This window comes from Aristolochia californica, unplaced genomic scaffold, assembly GCF_029961685.1.
Source record: "Aristolochia californica isolate CCGP_79_NKW_82.1479 unplaced genomic scaffold, dmAriCali1.0.hap1 SCAF_11, whole genome shotgun sequence".
Classification (NCBI taxonomy): domain Eukaryota; kingdom Viridiplantae; phylum Streptophyta; class Magnoliopsida; order Piperales; family Aristolochiaceae; genus Aristolochia; species Aristolochia californica.
The window spans coordinates 35,074,380-35,084,394 of NW_027181782.1; the positions used below are offsets into that span (position 1 = coordinate 35,074,380).

General features: G+C 38.8%; 2 protein-coding genes across 2 annotated transcripts; one reads left to right on the forward strand and one right to left on the reverse strand.

The window, feature by feature from the left end:
- Nucleotides 1–880: 880 nt before the first annotated feature.
- Nucleotides 881–4,428, forward strand: LOC137945003 (transcription initiation factor TFIID subunit 15-like). Its single transcript, XM_068790858.1, has 9 exons — nucleotides 881–974; nucleotides 1,061–1,131; nucleotides 1,670–1,890; nucleotides 2,037–2,395; nucleotides 2,512–2,709; nucleotides 3,294–3,377; nucleotides 3,582–3,663; nucleotides 3,751–3,877; nucleotides 4,044–4,428. The coding sequence occupies exons 3-9, from the start codon at nucleotides 1,771–1,773 to the stop codon at nucleotides 4,283–4,285; spliced, it is 1,212 nt and encodes a 403-aa protein (XP_068646959.1). The 5' UTR covers nucleotides 881–974; nucleotides 1,061–1,131; nucleotides 1,670–1,770; the 3' UTR covers nucleotides 4,286–4,428.
- A 579-nt stretch (nucleotides 4,429–5,007) lies between these two features.
- Nucleotides 5,008–9,914, reverse strand: LOC137945002 (delta(24)-sterol reductase). Its single transcript, XM_068790857.1, is given in 5 exon segments — nucleotides 5,008–5,667; nucleotides 5,984–6,019; nucleotides 6,021–6,440; nucleotides 6,443–7,258; nucleotides 9,830–9,914. Coding segments are annotated over 4 exon segments (1,713 nt in total). The 5' UTR covers nucleotides 7,244–7,258; nucleotides 9,830–9,914; the 3' UTR covers nucleotides 5,008–5,211.
- Nucleotides 9,915–10,015: the final 101 nt, after the last annotated feature.

Here is a 10,015-nt window from a genome sequence, read left to right on the forward strand (position 1 = left end):
ATTAATTATTTTATTTTAGTATGTTTTTATACAAAGACTGATTTTTCTATTGTTTTTAAGAGGAAATTGATATTTTTGTGTCTATTTTTAATAAAAATTAGTTTAAAATATATATATATTTTTTTGTAGTGGCACAAATGGATCCTATTTTTAGATTAAAGTATTTAGGCGTTGTTGGTGCCCTTGTTAAAAATTTATTATCCCAAGAAAAGTTAGAAATATTTTTCTTAGAATACACATCTTTGAGAACTCTATAAATAAAATCATATTAGTACTTTACTAGAAAATCATATGAAAATTTTTAAAAAATTTCTATGCATTTTCTGTAAAATACTCAATTTCAAACACTACTAGATAAATTTTTGGTAAAATAAAATATCAATTGTCAAATACTTATTCAAGAAAATTTTATATGCACGCCCGTGATCGGAAAATCTTACCTAAAAAATTATATGATTTTTATTGTTCATATATTGTTAAAAGAAAAAAAATTACTAAAAAATAAAAAATATATATAAAAATTCATAAAAACCAGTTAAAAGTAAATTTTATAATGAAAAAAATGATATAAAACATCCCTCAGCGGGACCTAGGACAAAATTTCATTGGACTAGAATAGAAAACCTCCGGTCTTTGAATCTTTTACCTAGTGAATTTATATTATTTTTAATCTTTTCAATTTTTTACTTGCTAGTTATTATCGTTACTCTATTATTAATGTATGTTAGGGGCCGGGTGAGCACGGGTCGGATCCAGTTAACGGTCCTCCGGTTGTAGACCTCTCTCTATCCAAAATCCGAATAACTCAGGGGTATTCTCGTAATGTCTGAAGTTATATAATGATCAATAAGTCATGTACACGCAGAGGGCAAGGAACCGACCTCACACTTCTTCTCCTACTAAGCGAGTAAATCCTTCTGAATTCGTCAGCCGTTCGGTCTCTTATGGCTTCGTCTCTTCATTTTCGCACTCAGGTAAGTCGGAGTTTTCGGCTTTGTTCTTGTTTTGCTTTTGTTTTTTCTTCTTCTTCTTTCTTAATCCTAGTTTGGTTTTTTTTTAGCGAGAAATGGCTTAATATGCTCTTGTTGTTTGGGGACTCCAAATAGCCCAATGGCTGTCTATATCGATGAGGTATGTGATGAACTAGAATTGTTTGTCACGCTGGTGATCTGGAAATTGTTAGGGTTTGGACGCTTACTTCCGTCTCTGGGTTCAGGAATCTAGAGGTTTCGTAAATTATGATTTGTTGATCGTTTTTTGCTCCTTCTGCTTTTTATTCTGAATAATGTTATTTTAGGAGAGGCTGGGTATTGATTTTCTGTTGCGTTTTCATTATGGTTTATTAATGTCGAGATGGTGAAGGAATTGCACTGTTTAAAGCTGAAAGTTGATTTAAGTATTGTATGAAATCTGCGTCGAAAAATTTTAAGCTGAAAGGTGAACCAAAACATAATAAATGAAGAAATATGCGAGTAGTCGATAATCTAAAGTGAAATTAGCAAAGTTTTAGCTGAGTGGTGACAACGGGTACTTATATCCTATTGCCATGTAAAGTGTGCTCGGTTTTAATCTTCTATTTTAAATTGGACAATAAATGCGTTTTACTCTGTTATTCTGCCGTTCTAGAATCTGATGGGTATCTGTTTGTTTTTAATGCCTTTTTTTGTAGGTTGCATGACGCTATTTTCTTGGCTATACTTTGAAATTTTGCTCGGGTTCATGCTAGTTTTGTTCTTTTTTAGTGTATGAACCGATAGTGTGGCTATTGACATGGCAAGTCTTTCTGGAAGAGGGGGTCCAGCAATTGGATCTGTTTATGTGTGTAACTTGCCTCCAGGAACTGATGAGAATATGCTGGCAGAATATTTTGGCACCATAGGGTTGTTAAAGGTAGGGGGTCCTAGCAGGTACCATTTTTTAGCCACACTTCATCTTAGTTCAGTTAGAGTTATAATCTGCATAAGTCCAATCATACTTTAAGTAGTAAATATTCACGGTCTCCTTTCCATTCTTTTTTTCTGTTGCAAACTTCGTAGAAGGACAAAAGAACAGGTCGACCAAAAATTTGGTTATATAGGGACAAAGTAACCAATGAGCCAAAGGGTGATGCAACGGTTACCTATGAGGATCCATGTGCAGCATCAGCTGCAGTTGAATGGTTCAACAACAAGGATTTCCATGGAAGCATTATTGGAGTCTACATAGCTGAGTCAAAGAGCAAAGATTCAGCTGACCCCTCGTATAACTCCGGCATGACTCATACTGATGATTTTGGTGGAATAGACGAAGATGTTACGGATTTGAGTGATGGGGGTGGAGGAAGAGGTGGAGGACGAGGCGATGCTTCAGGGAAAGCTTGGCAACAAGATGGGGACTGGTTGTGTCCAAATACAAGGTCTGTGAGTGTGACATTGGTGAGCAGCTCTTTCCCATTTGCCTTTTAATATTTTTTTATGACTATTAATGAAGTTAGTGGGGATTTTTCATTTCCGTTCATCCTTTTGCAATCAGTTGTACCAATGTAAACTTTGCATTCCGTGGTGTTTGCAACCGTTGTGGATCTGCTCGCCCCACTGGTGCATCTGGCGGTGGTGGAGGATCTGTTGGTAGGGGTAAGGGCCGTGGTGGCGGTGATGCCGGTGGCCGTGGTCGTCCACCAGTTGGGGGTCCGACAGGACTTTTTGGTCCCAATGATTGGCCCTGTCCCATGTAAGGATGCTTTTCAACTTCATCTTCTCAATATGAGCACTATCTTAATAACTCATTATGCTCTTATTTCCATGCTTAAAAAAGTCAAATGTAAAGAGAAATTATTTTTCCTGCTCCTGATATCAATGAATTCTACATATCTTATGCTCAATGGAAATGTAAAATTTTATGTGAAGTTTAATAATTGGTTGCGACCTTGCATTCCAGTATTGTTTATATTATGTTTTTTTTTTAACTAGATTGAGAGTTTAATCTTATTTTAGCTGAAGTAAATTTCCATTGGTTAGCTTCTCTTCGTTTGAAGTGCATATGAAATCCATAAAATCATTATCTTTGCCATGCAGTTTGATTAGTTGCTAGCTGTTGCCTCAGTTTTCATCTGTCGTTATCTTCAAGCTTCTCCATTTTTGTACCTGGGAATTTTTCAATTTTTTAAAGGCTTTATTAATTAAGATTCATGTACAGAAATTCTCTTTTGAGGTTGTTAAAGATGAATCAAGTAGATTTAACTTTTATGAAGCTTTGGTTGTTTATCTTTATAGTAGTTGGAGGCTTTATACTAATTGTTGCCACTGTTGGTTTAGGTGTGGTAATATCAACTGGGCAAAACGCACAAAATGCAATATTTGTAACACCAATAAACCTGGTCATAATGAAGGTGGTGTGAGGTAAGATTGTGTGTTAGAATCTTTTGAAGTGGTATTTATTTGTAAATACTTTATTTTGATGATAACAGTTTGTATGTGTTTCACTGACTTTTATATAGTTTCTGCATGATGAAGGAATGCATTTTATTTCTTTCGTTTGTGAAGTTACAATGTCATGTTTCATGCACCGTCATTTCATTTGTGTGACCTACTGGGATTTATCAGGGGAGGACGTGCTGGAGGATACAAAGAACTTGATGAAGAAGAGTTGGAGGAAACAAAAAGACGTAGGAAGGAGGCTGAGGAAGTAGGATCTTTGTGCATTTGTCTTTCTAACGGCAGGATTTTTTTTTTAATTTAATTTAATTTACTTTACACATTTCGTGTTTTTAAGGATGATGGGGAGTTATATGATGAATTTGGAAATCTCAAGAAGAAGTTTCGTGCTAAAATGCATCAAACTGAAACTGGGCAGGCACTCCCTGGTTCTGGTCGTGCAGGATGGGAAGTAGAGGAACAAGGTAATTTTTTTGGCTGTCTTTTTTGTTTACCTGGTTTCCTTGAGCATTTCTAGAAATGCTTTCTTCTGTTTACCGTGTTGGATTGGACTGATTTGGCGGCAAGAGTACTAGTGCTAGACTTTTGCCGTACAATTGCTGATATATCTAATGCTCGTGGGCATTTCAGAGAGAGACAGTAGAGATAGAAGCAGAGACAGAGATAGAGAAAGGGAGCAAGGAGAAAGAGATGGTAGCAGGAACAGAGATGGGTATGGACATGAGAGGGAGCGACGCCGAAGCCGAAGCAGAGAAAGGGAGAGAGAACGTGGGAAAGACAGGGACAGGGATCGAGATCGGGATCGGGACTACAATCACGAGAGAGGTCGAGATTATGGCAGAGAACGTGATCGACATCGAGATTGGTATTAACTTACATGAGAATCTTGGCATGCAATTTTTTTTTTATTTTTTTTGAAAATGTAGCCGGAGGTTTAACTTGTTTTGGTTTCCTTGTAATCCATGGAGATCCCATTGGAAAATTTTGTTTTTTGTCTAATTTTTCTTCTTCTTGATGTGGAGCGATCTCCTCTATGATCAGCCTAACGGAACGTGATAACCATGCATATAGCTCTTTGTGTGGTCCTGGATCAAGGTCCCATGTCGCTTCTGCGCTTTACTGTTCACTTTTTCTTTTGTTTGCTGTGGAACAGGGAATCGAGAACAGAGAGACACGCTCTGGTTCGACCACACCATGGAATTCCGCTCCTATTCCCTGCTCCGGAATCACCACCATATAAAACAAAGTGGGTGATGATCACCGATACACTTTTTGGAAACAAAGAGCATCTACTAACAGTCTTGGAATCATTTCTCACCTTCTGAACCAAGAAATTGCTCCAGTGCTTCCCACAGAAGTTGGCTTTCATCTGGGTGCATTTTTCCCCACTCACAAAACTACCTAGACGCTTTAGATGAAAGCAACATTTCTTCTGAGAATCGTATATATGGAATTCAGTGCTGTTAAAACCTGCAAAAGCACCGTAACTCATTCGCAAACAGCCAATCAAGGAAAACAGGCAAGAGCTTAAACACCCTTACCTGAAACAAGCAGCTCAACATAGCATGAAGATTTCACTGCTCTTTGCCTACAGAAACCACTATCAATTTTTCAGCTTAATCTCACTAAGAACCAAAACTAATGCGAGTCATTAAGTTTAGAACAAGACACAGACAGCTTAAAATTACTACGGATGTCTAAAACCGACAAGAAAGCAAAACAAGTAACAAGGCAGGCAATCTCTAAAGAGTATTCCCGGTCTCGACCCATCTCATACATTGTGCAAATTAGAATTGCTTCAGTCAACAGGCTGGTCAGTCTCTACATAGGCTGTCTCAAGGTGTGCTTGCTCTGCCTCTTGCACCTCCTTCTCTGTCTTCCGTCCTTTCTTTGACTTGTAATAAACACTCATGAAAGTCCCAACAGCTCCAAACTTCTTCCTGCAGAACTCATGGAGGGAGGCATCGAACATTCTCCAGAAGTTCTTCTCAGTTAACTCTGAGACTGCATACTGCGGCTGGAAGCCATGGTTCTCAATCAACCAAGACTCCATCTTGCGAACAGCTTCTGCTCCATCAAATTCCTCACCCCTAAAAACTGGTCCTGGTGTATAGTAGATGCCCACATCCGTATACATCTGGGCATATTCTGTGTCACCCTGCCTGTGTGCATGTTCAAATCCAGGTTCAGGGCACACCATAGTTTTCACAGGAAGCTTGTACAACCGGTGTGGACAGAGCCAGATTGGATAGATCTATAGAAGTGACATATGATGGATCTCTGAGAAGATAAACAAAACAGTAACTCTGTTTGTGCTAGCAGACTAGGCTACCCATTACATAGGCCAGTCATAACCTAATCTGGCTAGTTACAAAAGTAGTTGTCAGTCAACACTACTACAAAACTCAAACAAGGCTTTAACAGTACTGCTAGACTAATTTCAAACTGAGAGGACATCTTAAACTACCTCTGTGCTTTTTTACACTAGTTGTCTAAATCTAGCTCCCTTGTTTTAGCACTGTCAACATAATTTTGAAAAAAAGGTTCAGTTCATCCAAATTACAACATACCTCCATTTCACGGTGACTGAATTCCAAAGCATCACCGAGCATCACCGACCTTATGGAGAGGCACCAGCATATCCTGAATCACATGCATTTCATGGTAGTAGTTCCTAATGGCCTCACCTTGAGTAGCCTTAAGCAATGAAACCTTGGGAGGCATCATCCATCCCAAAGTCCACCTCAACCACCATTGATCAGCAAATGGTACGATGAGTTTTCCTTCCCAGTACAAACACCTGGTGTGCCTGTGATAATATTCCCTAGTAGGACTATACTCAACAAACTCACCCTTCTTGAGAGCAGTTTCTGCATGCTGGTAGAACCATGGTTTGAACCACCAGCCTACACTGTTAATGACATTGCCTTTCTGGTTTGCTACTTCCTTGGAAGCATACCTTCCTGTCATACAAACTGCTTCAGTGGGTGAGTAAATCATCGTCTCAACAAAATCCGGAACCTTATCAGGGTTTTATCCTGATCCCCATCTCTGGGTGCAAAAGAATCAATGTATGCCTGCGCAACCTCCTTAAGAGTACCCCTGACAGGTTTATATGTCAGCCTCATGTATTCCTTAACTGGAATGAGCTTAATCTCTGCCGCCACCAAGAGACCAAGTGTTCCTTGCGACCACGGTATTGCATAGAACAGATCAGAGTACTCATTATCCCTTGTTGCACGAACAACACGCCCATCTGCCAGTACAATTTCATAAGAAACAACTGTATCTGAGAAAAGCCCATAAAGGTGTGAACTTCCTTCAATTCCATATCCATTGATGAGACCTCCAACAGTGAGATCATCAAGCTCCGCTACCACAGCAAGTGAAAGATTCATAGGGACTGTCATTCTCGAAATCTGGCCCATGTTAACCAATGGCTCCACTCTAGCAATCATTCTCTCCTTGTCGATATCTATAATATTTCTGAATTCTGAAAGGTCAACTTCAAAATGCCTGGCACGCTTGTAGTCAACAATACGCATGCCCACAGCAATATAAGGTTTCCTGGCTGTACAGACAAGGCCATCTTTGGATGGGTTTCTCTCTTTGAGGCGGTTCACAACTTTCTTGGCATTCTCATCATGTTCCTTTTGACGACGCTTGAAGGATTTGCTTACAGACCTGATATCCCCAAGGTAGGTGAGGAAGTAGATGGTGAAGGAAATGGGAAGTACCACAAAGATGACTATGATCCAACGGAACTGGACAAAATAATCCACCCACACCTTCTTTCTCTTTGGGCGCAAGGGTGCTTCCAAGTCCGACATGATGGATTAGTGTATCTGAAAATAACATTAAATTTAGCATCCATCATAAAAAAATAAAAATAAATAAAACAAAAGGCATCTTAAATATAAAAGACATAAAACCTGAATGTATCAGAAGATAATCAGAAAAACTAATTCGAATATGGTGAAGATCAACCTGTATTATGATGGGCATTCTATGAGGTGGCTTAGACATTTCACAGTCAAATAATAGTGACAGAGTAGGATATACTTAATTGTTTAAGAGATAAAATAAGATATTAAGGGGGTCCTCCAAAAAGGAGGCTTAGTTTCAAGATGGTCCCCCAATTAGAGATTAATTGAGAAAACTCAGGAAACGTTGCAGATTTGTGAGCAGCACAGACATATCAATACAAAGACCAATGTCCCTGTGCAATTGCCTCAAGATACAAACACAAACTTTAAATTTATTGGACATGTAATTAAACCTTGATATTACATTCATTGAAAACCATCAACCACAAAAAGACTCTAGCCACATTCACATATGAAAACCATCTGAAGACCCAAAATTCTTCGACTTCGACACAAGCACATGTATAATACAAAATAACAGAACAGAAGAAATAAAATCACCAGAGCATACTAAGAAGTTGTATATCCAGCACCAAGCTGAAAACAAATACAATAAGAAGTACAAAATTTTGAGATAGTCATTATACTTTAGTAGCCTAACAAAAAGGATTGTACCCAAGACTAGAAAAGAACACAACTGTCAAAGTTGATTCTCATTACAAGCACTAAGATGGTCAATCTATCATAATAAGGCAGCATTTTCCATAAAAAGATTTACAGTAACCCAGCAAATTTACCAGAATCAGTTAAATGCTTGTAAAAAAATAAAAAATGAATTAAATATACCATGATTAAATAAAGGTAAAAAACCATTACGTTTTAGTGGAAAAAAAGAAACTGAATGAGACAGGTTGAACAGTTATTTAATCCAGCATTGCATCTTCAACAAATGCAGTACCCAAGGTGTCGTGACTCACCAAATTGACTCACAACTCAACCAGGTAAACCTAGATTTGGGAGAAGATGAGTCAGTACTCAGGGTCAGTTTTGCTCGTGTCCCATACCTGACTCACCTCAATTTGGCCTGCTAGACTCAAACAGACTCGGGCTATCCAGATTGGATTTTAGGGATCCTGTGACTGGGTAGGAGAACCACGGAAATGCCAAAAAAAATTGAGCTTCCCACCATTAGACAATTTCCTTTGTCATAAAAATGTCTCCAACATTCTTTAAACTTACCACTATCTTTAATAGAATTTCCATCGAAAGAAACACAAATGTCACTGTGCACACTTCGTCGAATTCCATTTAAATTTCCAAATGCTACGACTAATGGAACAGAAATGCCTAACATAGGCAAATTTTGAGAGTCCATTCACACTGACAACAAGTAATTGGATCCAGAAGGTCTAGACCATCAGAACGTCGAATAAGTCTGGCCCTTGTCACCCTGTCATCAGGTGACACAGCAGCTGTCTTACTGGCATTCTAATTTCTTTGAGGCAAGCTTGTGACAGAGATGATCAAACCTCTCCATTCTCTGCTCTAAAGGATTTGTACCTGCTTACATCGTTTTTGCAACTAAGTTCCCCCTCTAATATCATGATGTAACAGATGTTTTCACTATTGTACAAACATGCAAAACGAACAAGCAATGTTAGCAAACAGTAGACTATTAAATCATATGGATGGCAACAATATTGAAGCAATATAGGAACTTTATCATTTCTCGGCAATGCGTTTAAATTCCTAGTCCACCAACTCCCTGGTCAATCTCCGGCAATCTAGTAATGCAAGTAAATGTGAACGAAGTATCACGGAAAAATAAAACGCTACATAACTACTTCAGTAGATCTCTAGATCCGTGGACAGTGACAAAGAAAGATTACCGACAGAAAATAGAGCCAGGAAGCAAAACGCAGAAGTCCATCTGCTCACAATAACGATCCAGTCGTATGGAACCTGCTTACCAGCTCCACCATAAAGCGAAAACAGAACTAATAGAGAAGAATCTCCAAAAAGACAGCAAAACCAGAAAAGAGAACACAAGCTTCAGCTGACGAAAACCTTTAACACCACATCACAAACCAAAACAGAATTGAAAAACACATTCACCTAGGCCTTAATGTAGCTCAAACCCGACTCTCCAGTATCACGAAAAAGATCCCTCGCATCACCAGAAGCTCAAACCAGAGAGCAAATCAATGATACATACGCGAAAGCAGCTACAGCTCGCCCGTGTTATAAAAGATGAGAGAAAAAAACGAGGGGGTGGTAACCGAGGCGACATCAAACCGCAGAGATCCGTTTGACGTCATCATGAGATTCAGAGACACATGTGACCGATACTAAAATAATAAGAAAATACCACCGAAAGGCCTCCAAAAAGTTCAGAGGAGAAACATAGTATTGTACACTAGAGTAGGGTTTAACACTTTCAACACTTTCACTTCAACATAGTAAACGAAAAACAGCAAAAAAGAAAAAGCAGAGTCTACAGAATCCCATTACAGAAGACACCGAAGCAGTGATCAGATACGAAAAACTTACTAGAGAAGAAAGGGAGAAATTGCAGACGACGGAGAGGAATCCTTGGCTGGAGGAATTGCGAAATGGAGTGAGGAAGGCGGGGGAGACGAAGGAGAGTGTGGAGAGAAAACGAAGCAACGTAAAAAGCGAGAGAAGAGTTGAATTTACTGAAAAGGGCCTAAATTGAGATTTTTTGTCAAATGAGAC